General features: G+C 46.9%; 6 protein-coding genes across 6 annotated transcripts; 2 read left to right on the forward strand and 4 right to left on the reverse strand.

Moving 5' to 3' along the window:
* Nucleotides 1-2,440: 2,440 nt before the first annotated feature.
* On the forward strand, nucleotides 2,441-4,336 carry P170DRAFT_443301 (cytochrome P450; the record flags this gene model as incomplete). The annotated part of the gene is made up of 8 exons (XM_024850534.1): nucleotides 2,441-2,668; nucleotides 2,722-2,841; nucleotides 2,899-2,989; nucleotides 3,060-3,128; nucleotides 3,197-3,315; nucleotides 3,374-3,661; nucleotides 3,722-3,860; nucleotides 3,927-4,336. 8 exons carry the CDS (start codon nucleotides 2,441-2,443, stop codon nucleotides 4,334-4,336), a joined length of 1,464 nt encoding a protein of 487 aa, XP_024710843.1.
* A 461-nt stretch (nucleotides 4,337-4,797) lies between these two features.
* Nucleotides 4,798-6,000, reverse strand: P170DRAFT_443302 (sterol reductase/lamin B receptor; the record flags this gene model as incomplete). The annotated part of the gene is made up of 2 exons (XM_024850535.1): nucleotides 4,798-5,350; nucleotides 5,396-6,000. 2 exons carry the CDS (start codon nucleotides 5,998-6,000, stop codon nucleotides 4,798-4,800), a joined length of 1,158 nt encoding a protein of 385 aa, XP_024710844.1.
* Nucleotides 6,001-9,324: 3,324 nt separating this feature from the next.
* On the forward strand, nucleotides 9,325-10,596 carry P170DRAFT_422081 (putative lipase 8 precursor; the record flags this gene model as incomplete). The annotated part of the gene is made up of 1 exon (XM_024847414.1): nucleotides 9,325-10,596. The coding sequence occupies one exon, from the start codon at nucleotides 9,325-9,327 to the stop codon at nucleotides 10,594-10,596; it is 1,272 nt and encodes a 423-aa protein (XP_024710845.1).
* A 340-nt stretch (nucleotides 10,597-10,936) lies between these two features.
* P170DRAFT_461386 (PLP-dependent transferase) lies at nucleotides 10,937-12,097 on the reverse strand (the record flags this gene model as incomplete). The annotated part of the gene is made up of 1 exon (XM_024852030.1): nucleotides 10,937-12,097. One exon carries the CDS (start codon nucleotides 12,095-12,097, stop codon nucleotides 10,937-10,939), a length of 1,161 nt encoding a protein of 386 aa, XP_024710846.1.
* Nucleotides 12,098-13,524: 1,427 nt separating this feature from the next.
* Nucleotides 13,525-15,051, reverse strand: P170DRAFT_506116 (uncharacterized protein). Its single transcript, XM_024854363.1, has 2 exons — nucleotides 14,524-15,051; nucleotides 13,525-14,461 (listed from the first exon to the last, which is right to left on the reverse strand). The coding sequence occupies exons 1-2, from the start codon at nucleotides 14,934-14,936 to the stop codon at nucleotides 13,600-13,602; spliced, it is 1,275 nt and encodes a 424-aa protein (XP_024710847.1). The 5' UTR covers nucleotides 14,937-15,051; the 3' UTR covers nucleotides 13,525-13,599.
* A 1,737-nt stretch (nucleotides 15,052-16,788) lies between these two features.
* Nucleotides 16,789-18,087, reverse strand: P170DRAFT_470958 (HET domain-containing protein; the record flags this gene model as incomplete). Its single annotated transcript, XM_024852800.1, has 2 exons — nucleotides 16,789-17,416; nucleotides 17,549-18,087. The coding sequence occupies 2 exons, from the start codon at nucleotides 18,085-18,087 to the stop codon at nucleotides 16,789-16,791; spliced, it is 1,167 nt and encodes a 388-aa protein (XP_024710848.1).
* Between the last annotated feature and the right edge of the window lie 939 nt (nucleotides 18,088-19,026).

Below are 19,026 nucleotides of genomic sequence, written 5' to 3' on the forward strand. Positions count from 1 at the left end.
GATAGTGATAGCTAGTTGTGTTCAAGGAGGTATTGCACGATGAGTGTTATTCTATTGACAGAAAGACATGTTAGTATGTTCAAGTTCAATGTCAAGCGGAAGCTTTTGAAAGGCTGCTAAAGACCTAGTAGTATTGCAAGCAACCTTTGCTATAAAGTAAATGGCGTAGTTGACTTCTGCTGTGAGGGGATCTTCGGGTATTTTGAAAATAGTGGTAAAGTAATGGCCACATTAATTAGCGACCACGAAGCAGAAAGTAATGTAATATAGGATTCGAGGTCGTGACTCGAACTGCAGACCTTCTCTTCAAATCAGGCTCCCGTAAACATCTTTCCACTGCTTGAACTGCTCGTCCCGCACCAAGTGTGTCTTACTAGGCTATCACATACGCCCCAACAATTCTTCTCACCGGATATTCACTCCGTATCTGAAACCTATCCAAATCTGTTGATAAGACGGTCCAGTGTAATCGAGGCCAAATCTCATCTTTCTCACGTAAGAGAAGCATACGAATATTGTTGACTTGTTCTCGTAAGGGTTGTAAAACTGATTTCAGGTTCAAATGTTGTATCACAACTAGAGCCGAGGTTCTAACCGTCATTGATGCAGTATCACTCCGATCCACATATCGGCCCCCAGACGGAATCCCTCCGCCGCTCATGGAGCGGATCCTTCGCATTTCTAGAATACACGATACCAAACTTTGAATGCGCGAATCAAGGTAGCAATGGTGAAGTACACTGTATTAGACAAGCGGTTCAAGGCTTACTCCGTACTCCGTGGTGATACGGATCAATCTAACACCTCTTGTTCATCAACCGTCCAAGCGAACTTAAGGATCCACTCTCATGCAGACGGGCAAAGTTCCCCGCCCAAACAATATTTGCTCTATGTGGCATCAGATGAGACATCTTAACATGGAGCGAGGGTCTCTTGGAACTGCACCGGTAAAGGAAAGTTCGATCTTGATCACATGTGGCTCACTTGGCCTAGGATAGTCCATAATGGCACACGGTAATGTCGGCATTGCCTGGTTCGCTATATTATAGCTATTCCGAATACAATATTTCCAAACCTTACCGTTTATATATAATAACCATAGAAGACATGGGCTCTTCCTGGTCATATCCGTTTCCAAGTCTCGATTCAGCATCATAATATGGCAAGTGCTCCCGAGACTCCACCCGCAGACAAAGCTTGTTGAGACAAGCAACGTGGATGCAACTTGGCTTCCTTGGCCTGGAGGTTTTTGGCCCCAACTAATATAAATATCCTGCGTGGCGCATGTGCGCACAACGATGTCTCCCCGCCATAATAAAACACCGAGTAGGTACGGAATACAACACTCCGTGCCCAATCGATCCTTAGCTCGTATGCACAGAAACTTTCCAAGCAGGGAAAGACTCGATACATCGTATCGGGGATATAGAATCCACATCTTGGCCCCTTCACCGGGAGCTGCTCTGCAATCTGCCTTCTGCGATACGTCGATGGGCGGGGAAGAAACACTGATCCACAAATTAACCACCCCGTAAACTCGGCCGAATATGCATTCAGTGACTATTGGCTAAGGAGCGTGGCAGAGTGGCTATGCTAAGTTTCGCGCCCACCACGCCTAGTCCGTAAGCCGACCTAAATACGGAAAACATACTGGGTAAATGATGCTGTGTGGACTGCGGTATGAAAGATCCAAAACGCAATCGGTTTTGAAGATTAACAATCTCCTCGGAAAGAAGCTTCCGTTCTTGCCGGTTAGTGCTTACGGGCTAGTTTAGAGGATAAGCATTCCTGGTGTTGAGCTTGGAACATCCCACAGTGTGTATTTGGTAACACGGTAATACTGAGGTATTATGACTTTGGGTAACGTGGATTCTTGACCGCCCAGATTGCGGCGAAAATATTGGTTGATATGTCTTACCGCCCAGGCGGTGGCAGACTCGGTGGTGAGTGTATTATTGCGAGCCTAATTGGTACCTAGCCGATAGGTAACTACCTAGGTAAATAGGTACCTACCTACAGCAAGCGGTTTGGATCCATGTATTTTTCAAGACCCACACGAATTGTTTCCGTGAAGTTGGGCTCCAGGCAACGCAAACACTGGTCTCACTATACTTCTAGTATCCTAAAGGCATGCCTGCACCGGCAGAGACCACTTAGCAGAGGGGCTCTGTGGAATTATTGGGAGCTTGAGTCTAACGCTGACCCCTCATGAGACTCGGATACTTCTGTGAAAGGATTTACTGGCCAGCCTGTCGGCCTAGGAGTTGGTAGCTGGAGACAGACAGCTAACCATCGCCTCAAATTATACTACAATCAATCGTCCTCTACGATCTCTTGTGTTATTTTTCCTGTCTTCTTGGTAACAAAGACCTGGACGTTTCTCTTTCCATTCGAGTCTTCCTCGATGTAAGCCAACAGCATCATACGCCAATCCATCATCATGCCCTCTCTACTTCTCACATCCCACAGTTTGATTTCCGGCTCATCGGCCCTACTCATCTTACTATGTCTCGCCTTTGTCTACCCGATCTATGCCTTCCTCAGCCCTTCTCAATCGTTAAAGACCTCATCCGCCGCCTTATTTACACCAGACAAAACTAGTGCTGGGAATAAAAAGAAGAGATGGCTTTACGACTCAGTCAACCTGTTCCAGGAGGGGTATCAGAAAGTAAAATTTAGTCTCTAACCTCATTTCCTCGAGTATCTCTAAATTGTCTTCAGTTCTACGGCAAACCATTCAGAATCTGGACCACGGAAGGAGAGCAGGTAGTCATTCCCCCGGACTACGTGGATGAATTAAAGATGCTTCCCGATCATACGTTTCCATCTGCACTTCGTCATGTTAGTACAAAGTCGCTTGTTCTGTTCACTAGACGGGTGGTACTGATTCCACTTCAGTTCTTTTTGCATAAGTATCTATGGCCAATTGAGGTGTCTAAACTGGATTATGGACATGTGGTTATGAAGAATGATTTGAATAAGAGCATGGGTTAGTATTCCCTTGGGGCTTACAAACTATCAGGAAAAAATGAAATAACAAACGTTGTCATACATGATAGGCAGGATATTCCCCGAAATGCGGGATGAGGTCGATACCGTATTCCCTCTTGAGTTCCCGGAGAGCAAAGGTACGCCCTTTCAGCAGATAAACTCGAGCATGCCCTCAAAAGTCTGACTTGAACATGGATTACGATAGATTGGCACGCCATCCAGGTCTACCCCAAGATCCTACGTCTCGTCAGTCGCGTCAACGGAAGGATCTTCGTTGGAAACCCACTGCACCAGAATGAGGAATGGATTAACATAAGCTGCAACGCAAGTCCCCTCTCCCCACCCACCCTCAGATATAGTCTAACATCCTGTGTTTGTGAAGTATACGAAGAACATTTTTCTTTCGTCCGCGAAGCTCCGATTCTTCCACCCTTGGCTCCGCCCTCTCGTTCAGTTCTTCATCCCAGAGCTACGAACCGTATGGAGCTGTAACAGCAAGGCCCAAGAGCTCTTATCGCCAATTCTGCGAGAACGGCAAAACAACGAGAGAAAGGCAGATTATAAAAAGCCAAACGATTCAATTGAGTGGCTAAGAGACCTGGTTCCCGAGCCAGACCGGAATGACCCCCTCTTCCATGTCATCTCGCAGTTGGGTATTGGCGCGGTGTCGGTGAACACGACGACATAACTGTTGACGAACTCCCTGTTCAATTTGGCGACGTATCCTGAGTATGTGAGCATTCTCCAGGAGGAAATAGAATCCGTATGTGGCGAAAATGGAGGGCAGTTCACACTGGAAAGTACGGGGAAGTTAAAGAAGTTGGATAGTTTCATCAAGGAGACGTTGCGGTTTAATGGCCATCTGACAGGTATTTCAGCCGCCAATCCCCTTCAATTTATGTCATGACGCTGAGTACTAATCCAAATTTCCTTAGCGACCTTTCAACGAAAGGCACTCCGTCCCATCACCCTCTCGGATGGCACCTCCATCGCACCCGGCACTTTCACGCTGGCCCCAGCCAACGCCGTCAACTTTGACCACGCTATATATCCTGATGCAAACACATTTGATGGCCTGCGTTTCTACAAGCTCCGTCAGAGCTCGGTCGACGAGGAAAACAAGCACCAGTTGACGTCAATTACCAAGACACAATTGCAGTTTGGGAGTGGGCGACATGCGTGTCCAGGGCGGTGGTTTGCCAGTCACCAGACCAAATTAGTCTTGGCCAAGGTCATTGATGGGTTTGAGTTGAGGTTGAAAGGGGACCAGAGGCCGAAGGGATTACTGTTTCAAACTAATCAGCTACCTGATCCGAAGACGGAGATTCTATTTCGTGCAAAGTAAGGGGTTTATGGGGCTTGAATGAGCAGCGAACAATGCATTGGTTGGTCGCTAAGCTCTTCTGTTCTGTTTTGCCTCTCCTCTATTTGGATCCTTCTAGTCATGCCCGGCGACAAGAGCTCAATATTACAATACGCTATTCAACACAGGCAACTCTATACTACACTCCAAATGCGGATGAGTATTTCCAACCTTGACACGCATTAAATTATAGGCCTCCTGATCCACTTCCTGTCCCCATGCTCATTAATTGAACCTCGTTGAATTAAATGACGTACTGTCGATCGATTAGCTTCGAACATCTCTTGAGCCTTTGGAAAATGTATTTTCAAACTCACCGGAATAAAGAGATATGGTACCTGCTTCTCGTACTCCCTCCATGCATCGCCATACTTTCTCCGGCATTTATTAATATCTCTCCTCGCCCGGTGGGCAATCATCACACTGAAGAACACCGGATAAAATCAAGGAAACGGGCTATCAAACCCCGTAATGAGCCCCCACGACAACGCAAAGAACATGTCACAGCTATAATGCACCTTGCGCGCCAGGCCATACCAACCATCTGCCAGAATCTTGTCACCCGTCTTGGTAGGAATGGTCCTGGGGTTCTTGACCTCCTGCCAAGGAAGTTGAGGAAACGTCTTGTGTTTTACGAACGTGCCGCGCTCCATTATTCGGAAGGAGTTCTTTTGGCTATTCGCCGTGTCCCAAACATAGTAGACAAAGAGATATGAGATGAAGAGAGCTGTCAGGGCGTATTTGTTCCACGCATAAGTGGCGGGGTCACGGTTCGCGAGGTATAAGACGCAGTGGCAGTAAGACATAGGTACACCTGCCATGTTCCAGAAAATGAGCATAAAGCCGAGCTTCTCCTGATACATGTCCCAGGTTGTGGTGATGAGGTGCTCGGCCTTGGCGCAGACGTTGGCATATAGGAAATATGCCATGACCAGGAAGAGGACTTCGCCGGAGACGTAGCCGTATTGTTCGTATTGGCGGGCTGCGGTGGCGCTGCTGAGCCCGAACATGATGAATCATGGGATGCGCATTTTGTAGAACATCTTAAAGTCAAGGATGCCGAATAGTCTGGGATTCAGCTTCGCGCCCATGAAGAAGTCGTAGATCGGGTAGCCGGTTATGCGGTGCTGGGCACCACGCGCGAAGGCGGAAAAGTACGCGACGAAACTGACAAGAAAGCCGGACATGATTGCGACGGACATGATGGGGCCGAATAGGTCAAGAAAGGTATAGATCGGGAAGAGGTTGGTGACGTGCAGCACGGCCATGACCACAATCGTGAGGTAGAAACTGGTATAGGCGGAGCAGTGGTATTTCAGCTGTTTCCCACCTTCGTGTAATAAGGGCTTTCCGTAGCAAGTGAAGCCAGGCATGAGGATGTAACATGCCGCCTCAAAGATATAGTAGACCCAGTAGATCTTCCATGCCCTAAGACTAGGAAACGCATGGTCGTACGCGAGATCGAATAGATGCCTTGCGAAATTATCCCAAAGCTGGCCCTCTTCCGGGAGCGGTAGTTGTCCGTCATAGAAGATAGCCCCAATCCACATGTAATACATCAACAGAGGAAATCCGATCATCGCAGCAAGATTTCCCAAGGAACCGCCGAACTCGAAATGACCCGAATAGTCGACCTTCGGGTCCATGCCGGGCCTCCAACCTCCGGTGATGTGTTCATTGGCGAAGTCTTCGGCACTCCTAGTAGATTGACCGTTTGCGCTGGGTTTTGACTTGTCCACAGTTTCATGGCCTTGAGTCATAATGTTTTTGTGTCTTTGAGCGAGCTCAAGGGTCTCGTAGTTAGGGCAGTCGTCCCCACGCTGGATAGGAAACGATCCTGTAATTTTAAATAGCCGTTCAAGATATTGAGGCAAAGGAGTGAAAAGTCCGATCTGGGGAAAATCTCTGGATCTTAATGTTCCTAACACATAACAGGTCAGCAACACTGAGATCCTTCTTATACAACAAACGGAAAGCGTGGCCTCCGTGGTCTCCGCGGTCTCCGCGGGCGGCATCAGCACATCCCAAATCCTGGCCTCGCCGCTACGCCAATTGCAATTTTCTTTTGTAAGCACTAGACCTTTTTAAATTGTGTTGCAGAGTTGCCAGACTTCTTCATTTGCCAAATTTCACTGCGGCAGTACTCCCTATCATCCTTCGCAACATCGACTGGCTAAGGCTAGGTAGGGGGCTATACGGTCTTGGCACAAACGATGCAATTTTTTGCTCAGTTTGGTGCCTGAGGTTACAGTTGGCCAATCATTCCGTTTTGTTTACCCCTTTTTAGGTAGGCAACCTACTAGACTGTCTCTTTTTCCTCAAGAAGCTCCAAGTTACTTCTCTGGATTAGTTTAGTTTCAAAATTAACTACCATCACCAGTATATCACAGTAGGAATGCCCTCAACCATGTCAATAAGAGCTGCTGTATGTAGTTTGTTCTACACCTTTGTAGAGATATATATTTGCCGGGAAAACATGAAGATGCGAAGATGTCAATGCGATTTACACGAATCTTTGGCCATTGGCGACCGGGGTAGAGCCTGATGAGGAGCAAGATTCAGATATAAAGCATGGGAGAAAAGAAAATATTTTATTATTATTGTGTAGTATTCTAAGGGTAACCGACCTTCTGCCCGCCTGAAATGCACTATCTAAATTCCGATTTGCAAGTGAGGGGAATTGGCTGAATTTTGGCCACATTGTCCATGGGCATCAACATATAGACCATTTCATTAATTCCAAAAGCCCGTCATGCATGTTTCAGGTCACTATCTAGCGTATTGAGTCATTTTCCAAAAATCCTTTCCCTAGGCGCAACTGCCGTTCGGGTTTTCAGAATTGGGCTCGTTCTGCGTCATGCAAAGTTTGGAACAGCATGGAGTCTGAGGGTCGCAAGGCTGGCCTTTGGGCGTGCAAGCCGTAGCCGAGGCAGTAATGAATGAAAGGACGAAGACAAAGAGACGCATGGTGATGTTTGTTTGTTGATGGTTGGGCTGAATGCAGTTACCGAGTTAGTTGCGAGGGGCCGAGGGATGAATGCCAAGACTAACAAGCAAACATACAAAGGGGAAATTTCTTTGTTGTTAACGAGTACAGATCCGGTGATCTCTTTGCTTGTGATCGGAGAATACCCTGGGCGAGATCACGCGTTCTTGTATGGATTTTCGTAGAACCTTGTTGAGGCAACAATCTGTAGAACCCGAGCACAGCGTTGCATCTGGGTTGTAGTGACTGGATGCACCCCGGAGGGGACAGGGCCTTAGAAGTAAATATAGCTTTGGTCTGCAAAGTACTCCGTACATACGGAGCAGTAGTGCAGACTTTTCTACCTCCCAAAATTTTATCCGAAATGAAGTGGATCTGAGCCATCAATTACTAGAACTATCGCTTACCAAGTGGGTATTGTGGTACGTTAGATAAATATTCCACAGGATCCATCATCTGCGGGGATTATAGAAGGGCGATTACAGGTGAGTGGCTTGACAGGGCTGGGCATTGACTGTTGGTTATTGAGGGGTAGGCGGCACCGTGAAAACTTTGAAGCTCAGAGAACGTGTACTTTCCGTCCATCAAGGATCTATCCTTCATGATTTAGAATGTTCGAAATGCTTAAACTTTGCTAGGTACAGAGCATATCCACGGCCACAGGTGATTAAAGGGTGAATTCAATACCAATAGCACAAAGCGAGGAGTCTCAAGGGATGTATCCCTTGCTAGACCCACTACCAGCCACCAAATATATCGAGAGGTAGTATGTACGGGGTACACCGCTACCCCACTTTTCCATAGACTGCAACGCTGCTCGGGATTAGTGTAAAGCCGGATGCAATATTAAAAAAGGGACATAAAGTCAATCTCGTGGAATAGGAATGCGGGGAAGCCAATAATCATGGAATAAAGCCACTGATGGAAGTTCACGCTAAACAGATAATTCTGCCTTCGGATGTGCCGGGTGATGGACAGGCGTTTAAATATAGTGGGTAGGTAAATCAGCGGTTCGTTCTTCTTGGAATTATCTTGATGAGTGCTCTTGATTCCGTAGGGTTGATCCTCGCTAGAGCACGGAGTCTTTCCCATTCTCACCGCTATTCTGTGTTATTCTTAAATGACTGGTGATTGCGACATATGCTGTCTCAACCAGTAATAGATGCCTCAGCCCTGCTTTCGACTAAGTTTGTACTTGGCGTGTCATCTAGACTTTCACTCTAGCCCGAAACCAGGCAAACTAGCGGTATCTTGGGTAGAGCCTCATTGAATCATAGGTAGCTGGTGCGCGTATTAGCGGGGTGAAACATTATTCATTTAAGCCCGAACAACCTCGGTCCATCTTTAATAAAGACGAGTCGTATGGAGAGTATTGAATAATCTGGAACTCGCTCATGTTCTCTCATTTAAACTTCTTGGATAGACTTTTTCTTTGTTTATTTTGGCATCAAAACAGCCTCGCCTGAATTTGAATCTTGCGGCACAACACAACGTCACCATGTGGGGGTCCAGGATAGTAAAGTCCCAACTAGTGGTTTATCACAAGTGGTATAGTAGCCTGAATCTGATCAGAAGACATCGGGTCATTTGGTGGGTTAGAGTTACACATCACATGCTCTGCTGGTCATCGCATCAACCCTGGGCTATCAAAGACATAAAAGGGTTACGATATCCGGGCGTATAGACTTAGAAGAAAAGCTCACCCTATGCCTAGCGGTACATTTCTACGATCGTTCTCACCAGTTTTAGTACAGGACCTGGCATTCATCCTCAATTACCCTAGACCCAGCCTTACTCAGGCACATGGAGAAAGAAAGCTTTTTTGAAGGCCATTTATCATTGATCCAGGGTACACTACCCTCTCATTCTGATCGAGTGACCTGTCACGAGTCCGTCCCATTGAATCGGTACAACATCTATTACAGCTATTATACTCAATTGTGCTTCCTGGAGCCATTGCAGATTGTTACCAAGTCTCAAAGAAATGTTGTATACTGCATTGATACTCTTTGGTGTTATCGGCCAGCTGCTCGCCCTTAGCCTACCCGCAAGAAACACCCCTATTTACCGCGGCCCACCCATTCTTCCCAATGAGGACCCATTCTACAAGCCCAAGAATGCATCCTGGGAGTCATCGACGCCGGGTTCAATCATCGGATATCGAAATGTGAACGTCGGCTCTACACTCATCGATCTTATACTAATCCATTCTGCATACCAACTCCTGTACCGCACTACCAACGCACACGGAAACCCAAGCTACGCGGTAACAACAGTCATTATCCCGTTCAACGCGAGGAACGACAAGCTCCTGTCCTACCAGATTGCCTACGACTCTCCTGACAACAACTGCTCGCCCTCATACTGGGTCCAGGAGGGTGTTCTCTCATACCGATGGGAAATCTTCGGAGAGCTTGGGACATTGATTCAAACGTTCCTTGCCCAGGGCGTACCGATCAGCATCCCAGATTATGAGGGTGTGAATGCCGCATTCACGGTTGGGACTCAATCGGGCTATACTGTTCTGGATTCCGTCCGGGCTGTCACAAGATCTGGATCAATCACCGGAATCAGCCCAAACGCCCAAACCGCCATAGTAGGATACTCAGGCGGGGCGCTGGCTAGTGAATGGGCCAGCGAACTACATTCCGTATACGCCCCTAATGTACGCATCGCCGGCGCAGCGATGGGCGGCTTACCTACCAACATCACCAAGACATTCTTTGCTATCGATAGAACATTGAGTGCAGGACTCATTTCGGCCTCTTTCAATGGCATCGCGAATACGTTTCCGTGCTTTTCGGCGTACATAGATCAGCATTTGCTGCCAGACCACGCAGAAACATTTTATTCCACGAAATGCCAATGCACGAACGGCACAAGAGGCGGTTTAGCTCCGTATGCCAACCAGAGCATAATCCCATACTTCGATAACGGGGATAGGATTGTTTATGACCAGGAGGCTTTGTTGAACTCGATTGGGACGATGGGTTTACATGGCGTTCCAGACTTCCCGATGTATATTTGGAAAGGAACCAGGGACGAGGTAGCGGTCCCTATTGAGGACACAGATGCTTTGGTGAAGAAATATTGCGCAAAAGGCACTAACATCACCTATGTGAAGGTTGAGAATGGGAATCACTTGCAATCAAGGGTAGTAGGCTTACCTGGAGCGGAAGCTTTCTTGAGAGGCATTTTTGGGGGTCAAGTACCGGATAAGTGCACAACTATGACTATTCCTCTCATTCCACTATAAACTATACTGGTCGATGTTATGGATAGGACCAAAGATGCGCTCAGATATGGGTTCTCGGGCTTTCACAAGTTGGAGAGCGAAAGGAAATGGGATTCACAGTTGTTAGGCAGAAATAGTGATGTCACTAAGGTGCGGGCAGATATTTGCATTCTTCTGCACTTTACGTCCTTATCCAGGAGTCCGAAATTTGCGATGCTGTGAAATTGAATGTTAAATCTTGTTATAACAAGATGAGATGCCACTTTGTAAAGAGATCAAAATGTATAATTATATTAGACATTGAGAGAAAAGTCTCCTTAGGTCTATTAACATCGCGATGTAGGTTAGAGGCCAACTGCCCTTAACCATTGAAAGTTCCCGCGTTTCGCTTTCTATAAAGAGCAGGAAATACTTCCATGATCCGATCAACATCCGCAGCGCGGTTATAGCCATGGAAGCTAAATCGCACTCTCCCAAGACCATTCCACGCGTACACACCCACGCTTCTCATCCCGTCCACAATCTCAGAAGATCCTTCACAAGTGACGGTGATGCTGGCGCCATGTCGTGCTTTCTCAAGCGGCGTAGAAGACGGAATGCCTTCCTGGTGTAACTTTCTGAGCAGCAATGTAGTCAAGGTTTGCACATGCCTCTCAATGACGATAGGGTCCCATTGATTGAGGAATTGTAAGGCTTCCCGTAAGATGTAGATAGCGAGATGGGCAGGGTTCCCGGAACTGAAGCACATAGCATCGTTGCGAATTGCTAGCGGGTTCGTTTCCCAGTCTGGGCGAGGCTCTCCGAGAGCAAGAGAGTACCCTCCTGCCGTAGTCGGCCGCCATTCCGGCAGTCTTTTCTGATTCCAGAATGCAATTGCAGCCCCGCTGGTACCTAGTAAGAATTTAAAGCAAGCCGAAAATGCAAAGTCGGCAATTCTGGCATCAATCGGAGTGTACCCGGCGGCTTGGGTGAAATCAACTAGGAGGATAGCGCCAACTGAATCCGCGACTCGTCGATAATATGAGAGGTCAACGCGCCTCCCGTCGTAGTATGAAACATAGCTGACGGCAATTAACCGGGTTCTGCTGTTCACCACATCCTGCAAGTTCCGGTCACTGTGATAGCGCATTGCTGGGTATTTCGCCACATCCCTTTCAACCTTCTGACCTCTGAGAGCAAACGGCCCCACAAGGCTCGGGAATTCGTCCTCGTGAACACATACATTGTCACCAGCTTTCCAATCCAACGACTCGAGAATGATCGAAACGCCGTCGGCAACGCTTGGTGCGAACCCGACTTCCTCAACGCTGACGTTCCATGCCTGAGATACCCCAGCTCTAACATCGTCAATGTGCTGCAGCTGGTCGTGGCGACCCGTATGGCCTCCAGATTTGTCATTGATATATTTTGCAAGTGCCGTGTTGTACGCGTTTAGAGGCAACGATTCCCCGGCAGCGCAAACGTGAGCGACGCCGGGAACTGAGCAAAAAGACTCCAGAGGGAAAAGAGGGGTGTCTGCCATTGGAAGCCGTCGGATTAACGTCTAATGTAGTTCAAAAAAGGACGTGGAATTTCGCGTGACGTTAGTAGACAGTATTTAAATGATGAAAGTTCTGGTTCACCATTCATGGTCCAGGTGTCAATGATAGGGCGTGCGTATGGCGTGAACTGGCGGGGCGATGATAGAAATTGTGGAGACCATCAAGTCTATTACGGTAGAAAGGCTGGCTCGTTATGTTTTGAAACGAAAAAGAACGGAATTCTGAAGGTATCTAGGAACTTCTCTCTCTGTGTTTCTACCTCCTTATGAAATTAAATTTATAATAGAATCCGAGCCATACATTCCTCTGGAGAATTTGACGATTGCGAAACGAACAGGAAAATCGGAGCAGCGGGGGAATTATATGTACGTTGCATATCCGGAACTTGCTGCCGAGGTCCAATATCTGATTAACCTTCATGAAGGTTTCTGAACTGCTCACTCGGCTGAACCCAGCTCTAACGGGCCGGAGTCATCGGAATTGGCAAAGTACAATTCGTCAATATGCTAGGATTTACCCGGAATTCGCCAACATGGATCCTTGGTATGGGAGGGAGACTGCCGACATTACATACGATGATACAGAGGGCGATTTCACGGCCCTACTTATTGATAATGGGTATTTTGACGCTGACGAATAGGAGGACATGCGCCCGAAATATTACATTGAGGTTAAGACGACCACAGGTGCTTTGGAAACTCCTTTTTATATGAGCAAATATCAGTATGGAAGAGTGAGTGTGTTGACAATCATTTGTAAAGTAGACGCTAACCGAGCCCAGATGTGGGATGTTCATACTAGCAGCGACCGTTCGGAAGTCTACATGGTCTTACGAGTGTTTTATATCGGAGGAGATAATATAGGGATGAGCGTCTATTTTGACCCAGAACAACTCAGATTAGACGGAGAACTTGTGTTTACTGGGCAGACTTGGTCAGTCGTTCCCGGCTAATTATTTCGGTGCGGATGATCTGTCCTGGGCACAGGCCAATAAGCAGAGAGTTGCGAGGCAGCTATTTGTAGAGTCTTACGGTAAAGGTGTCTTTCATATAGCATTTCCTCTTCCGATGCTCCTCTTATTGCCAGCGCTCCATAACCCAATTGCTATAGACAATAGCTTAAAGACCAATCCGAACACACTTGTAGGGCCAGACATTAGAGCGGCAAAACATCATGAAGAGCCATGTTTAAAACAATGGGAAGAACTGGAGGGTTATGGGACGGACTAAGCAAATTTACTTCGCGCCTGGTCGCGGAATCGGTAAGGGTATGTATGGCAACTCGCTAGCTGGTACTCATATATCCGATAACTAAGTTTAACATGGTTGTGTATCTCATCTGCTGTGGTGCAGTCATTCCCTAAAGCAATAACGGTCGGTAAAGGAAGTAAGCTAAAGGTCCTGGACGTAGGATATATTGATGAAAAAACAGCACAATACTAGCAAAGAGTCACAATGACAGAGTGACCAAATACTGAGGCCATCTAACGACTAAAGCTAGAGTGGCCTTCCTCAGATTTAGACTTAAGCGGATACCCTGCACCCCACCGGTTGTGAAACTCCGTATTTCTTTCTTGGCTTTCCCCTTCTCTCGATTCCCCCAGATTCCCAACGACTGCTCTGGGAGTTTGTGATAGCTGCCTAATTGTATCGTCCGACATCTGCCCTAGCCATTGTTCAGACCGGTTACCTGTGACAATACGTTTTGCCGATATCAGGTCCCCGATGGTTGAGACTATTAACTGGCGTGAGTCGTCGGCTGAATTAACATCTTCAAAAGAATTAATTCGGGCGCTCCCAGCAAGTTCAGATGCGTCGGCGCAGATATTCAAACACTGTTCGATACTGTCCTTTTCCTCTTGCATCGTTTCCAACTTAGTAGCTTCGTTCTTGGAAACATTTTGACGCTTTTGAGCTTCTGCCAAGCGGCTCTTTAGTTCTGCTAACCTTGATTCAAGGGTATTCGAATTGGCATTGATCTTCGACAAAAAGTCGTGAAACATGGCTCCCGTGGCCCTCTTAGCGTGTTGCGGTTCCACATTTTCCTCAGGGGCGGATCTGGCAGGTAGATTGCGCATGGAGACTGAGTCGTGCAATAAGCCAGCTTGCAGGCCTTCAATATATTCCGAGGCTTGAGCACAAATCTCCAGACATTGCTCTGTGCTCTGCTTTTCTTCTTCAATCACTTGAGAATCTAAGTCTGAGCTCAGAGGGCCCTCGCTAGCTTCATTAAGCAACTGTAGGTTTTCAGAGATCTCGTGCAAATGATCTTGAAGATCTGATGTAGCTTCAGCAATCATTCGCTTATATTCATCAAGAACATTATTAGTGACTGCGGCGTGACGACTAGCCAATAAAGTTTCATGGTCAGATCAGAGCTTTCTGCGCGGGCGAGAAGGCATACATACAAAGTGGCGCTTCCAAGGGCGATACTGATTGTCGCTTTGTATCCGGCCAGGGTTGTTCTGAGATTGTTTATATCACCACCCATATACTGCAATTTTGTCCAATCACGGAAGCTCGTCCGGTCGACACCGGAATGGCTCGTACAACGTTTCAAAATATCCTCGAATTCTTGGCATATTTTGCCGCACCGCAACAGTGGCTGCTTCAAGGTAACTAGTTCGTTTTCGAGTTCGGCCGCCGTGCCCTCTAACGTCTCAAGAACATCGTTGAGCGACTGTAACTCGTCTCGTAGATCTCTGATTGCCCTTTTGCTAGATTTGAAGCTTTCAATCAATTGGTAGAGTGATTTGCTAGTTTGAAAAGCAAAGCCAGCCAGCCCAACCAACCCGGACGCAATCCCAACAGCTTCAGCCATCACAATTTGTGAGGCTTATATATAGCGTAAAGTTGGGAAAAAAGATTCAGTTTGCGACGGATATTTTGGAGAACAGAATTCTTGGTTAAATCTGTTCGAGAGGGCAGGCGCCCCCGTCATTAATATGCCCGTTAACGAAACTCGGCCAGAAATCTAAGTTTAGGTACCCCTCTTTTGACCATGACTTTCCGGCGGCTACAGGATGTCGTTGATTGGATCAGCAGCCGCTTATGTAACACATGGGATTGGCTGCGCGCCCCAGGTTACATAAGACCGATTAAGCGTCCGGATTCCCCTACCTGTCCACAGGGGAAGAACCGATATACAAAACAAGTGAAGACACCGTTAATCTTGTTCAAATAAAGGAATAACCTGTATCGTTACCTATCTTTATACTACTGACAAATATCAATATTGATTCCGCGAAATTGGCGAGATTAGAGGCACATTCCCTAGCCTTGTCATCCACGCCGTGATTACATGATTGTAGGCCCCCACTAGACACGAAATAATTATAGGGGGGGTTCTTGTCGGCCTATTGGATGTTGGACAAACATGGGGCGTTTAGTTACGGTTCCCTAGTCGCCGAGGAGGATCGCGCAGAGCACATTCCCCTCCTTGCATGCCAATTAAATCAAGGTTGGGCGATCCGCCAGCTGTCTAATATAGATAGTGTTCACCCAACCCCGATACTCATTGGATTTAATCTACAACTCGCCTCGTTCCCTCTCTCCAATTCTATGGGGGATATATTGATACCATGGCAGAATCTATTAATCTGGCTTCTTGATTGCTGGTATTAGCCACTTTCGTGTTCGAATTAAGTATTAATTTATATAACATAGTTCAGAGCTTCTATTCCTATCTAAAGTGCGTATGCGATCTCCTAAAGGAGCTGAAGATAATAGTAACTGGGGTTCTCAGGGCACTTACAAAGGTAATTAGTACTATTACTAGATCGTTTATTTTTTCTGTATAGAGGGAGAAGATGACAGAACTGGTGACGGTATAACATTAGGAGTTAGAGTTTAACATACAAAGACTGACGGAGATGGTGACCGAGATAGATTTGACGATGTTATGGTCTTTTTCGGTAATAGATGGAAGAAAGTTGATATCGAGTCGGATAACACTTAGGCGAGTATTCGCTCTATTATTAGTATTTATTAATATTGATATATTGAATGAGTCCTTTGTGTGGGCATATGGTGTATTTCCTGTCGAACTCCGTGTGTTTAAATAGATCGAGGTTATTATAGCGAACCACGTTGCTTTAGAGGGGGGGTTGTAGCCTGTATTGATGTTGATAGACGCATTCATGAGCTATTAGGGCTTCTTTGCTAGCTTCTTGCTGTAAAGGACGTAGTTTGCTTGCACCGTTAGAATTCAACAATTGGTCAAGAGGCATAAGTAGATAAAATATCCCAATAAGTTCTTAGACTCCAAAGTGTTGGGACGTTATCAGACAATACAATATCTTGAATTCAAATTAATAAATACAGATCTCTTGTTGCTCCACATACCCATAGCATTTGCTGCCCTGCTGCGCGATTCCAGGAAAATAACACTCCCCCAGCGTCCAGTACTGGTTTGTTTTTTGGTTCCGACGAAGCAAAATTGGGACCGTAGCACCATGAACAAAACAAATTGTATCTCCAGGACATGCAGCTGCGGGAACCAAGCCAACGGATCCCTCAGTCGTTGTAGCCACCACCGCTGGCCGAAGGTCCTCTGCAAACAGAATAGCCGTTCTAACATACAGCCAGAGACCTCTCTTCTGTTCTCAACGCGCTTCCGCGGCGCGAGAGACAGAAGAGCTCAATCCCCAGTGCGTGCCGCCTTTCATGAACTTTCAAAGCTCTTCGTAGGACCTTCGATAGTTCGGCACTACATCGTTGACCTCAGGCAGGTTCGCCGCATCGCCAATGGCTAGCTTCCAGATTAGATCGTCGTGTCCCTGCTTATATCGCGATAAGGACTCAACCGTCTTAAACATCTCGTCGAGGTAGTCTAAGATATTCTCGGAATCAGAATTGCACACGCCCACAAACTTCAAGGGTTCGGACAGGTGACCCTGAATCACGAGGATATGGCGCTCTAGATCCTTGAAGAACGGCGCTTGCACTGCGTTGCACGCGACCTCAGAAGTCCCACTACCGCTAATATTGATATCTGCTGATTTCCAGGAAGTGATTGTCCGTGGGTAGGGTATAGAAGTCCAACGCGGCACCCATGATGGCAGGTCCTTGTCCGGTTCGCTGCTAACTGCCGCACGGGACAGTAACTGCAGGGCATTTCCTTGCGCAACAAATGTTGCTGCATATCTGTGCAATACATCCGTCAGGCTCGACCGATAATCGGGTCTGAACTTGTTATTCAATGCCTCGCCTGCGAGGGATCGTAATGCAAAAAGCTTATCGCGCAAAAGGGAGCATTCGGTGTGTTGGAAAGTATCGAGAAGCTCCATCAAGCTTGGTCGGCTGGGCGCTTCATCTCAGTACCGCTGACGCTCGCTGCTCAGACTCTGTATATTTTTGGTGTGACGAATACTAGGGATCTGAAGGTTGGAGATTGAAACTTTTGCTAAGTCGATGTAAGTCTTGATCCCGTACCAAAAGTCGTCCCACTGTATCTGATCCCGGCCGCAGACCAGAGTCAATCTCCTTGCGAAGACAACTTCCTGGACAATCCAAGTGCGACGAAACCAAGGCCGTGCGATCAAGGCATTAACGGCGGCCCATCTATCTGAGTTGACCCTCATGTCAAAGCCACTCAACTCTTCTGGAAGGATGCGTGAAAGGTATCTCATTGTGTCAAAAGCAAGTCTGCTGTCAACGCTTTCTTTGCCAACCCAATCTAGAATTCCCGCCGCCTGACCAAAGATTTCATGCAGTATCTCAATCTGTCCGGCTTTCTCACTTTCATTTTCCTGGTTTATGCTGACTGCATCAACCCAAATCACCCGTGGCCCGTTCGTATCCCGAAGCATCTGCACTATGGCAAAGTACAACGATGTGGTCAAAGCTATAAATCCCAGATTCGTCCTTAACTTGAACGGCTTTAGAGACGAGCCCCAGGTATATGAGAGACCGGTGTATTTGATACTACAGTCATCCAAAGAAACCTCTTCAAGTGCACCGGAAATGGTCATGTCGTCCTTGTTCTCGGCCTCCAGTCTTAATAATCGGATTGAGCCCTTGCTCTTGAGAGGTTGATATAAATAAGAATGTTCGAGCGGGAGCGTGGGACATAGGTGGGTCTCTAAGAGGTGAGGGCTGATGGTTATCCTGTCTAGTTCATCACCAGTAAACAACTGCAGGTTGCCTTTTACAAGCTGGGCCCATGGGTCTACAATGATAGACAACTGTGGGTTTCCTTCTGTGATGCAAGCCAGCCTCAGAATTATGTAAATGGCTGTACTCGAGAGATTTGTCATCAGGCAGCTCAGGCATTTCGAAAACTTCATGCTTTTGATTTGAATACAAAATGCAATGGAACGGATGCTTGGGTACGCAGGAGGAGCAGATATCCATATTTGGACAAATTCTGCAAACGAAACGAGTCCCAGCGATAGAGTTGTTGCAGAAATTGCAGATAGGCTTGCATCTATGAGTGGCAAGGTTGTTTTTCTGAGGGGGGGAAAAGTGAAAGATATAGCGTGCGTTGGTTGTGTTGTTAAGAAATAGGTAATACCGAGCTAATTGTTGCAAAACAAGCCAAGCATAATTAGCGTGTAGCCCAGGAAGAATATCAGAGAGGAGGAAGATGGATTGTTGAAGAATTAATTGTTGCTTTTCGTGAGGTGTTAACGATAGATAAGGGAAACGCTTAGTTATTTCTCGCGTCAAAGTATCGTTCCCGAGTGCCCAGTCCATAGCATGTCTGCCATAGCCGTCTGGAAGAGAAGGATCGGCACCAAGATAGAGAAGTTTAATAGCAAATCGGATGTGGCCAAAGTAGACAGCTAGGTGAAGAGGGGTTTGTAAGAGCCTGTTGCACTTGTTGATAGCCGAAGCAAGTTGCGGGAATTGGGACAGAATGTCGACCATATCTCTTGAAGCTGCGATGTGAGGAGGAGTCTGATCGATCT

The sequence above is a fragment of the Aspergillus steynii genome (assembly GCF_002849105.1).
Source record: "Aspergillus steynii IBT 23096 chromosome Unknown P170scaffold_1, whole genome shotgun sequence".
In the NCBI taxonomy this organism is placed as follows: Eukaryota; Fungi; Ascomycota; class Eurotiomycetes; order Eurotiales; family Aspergillaceae; genus Aspergillus; species Aspergillus steynii.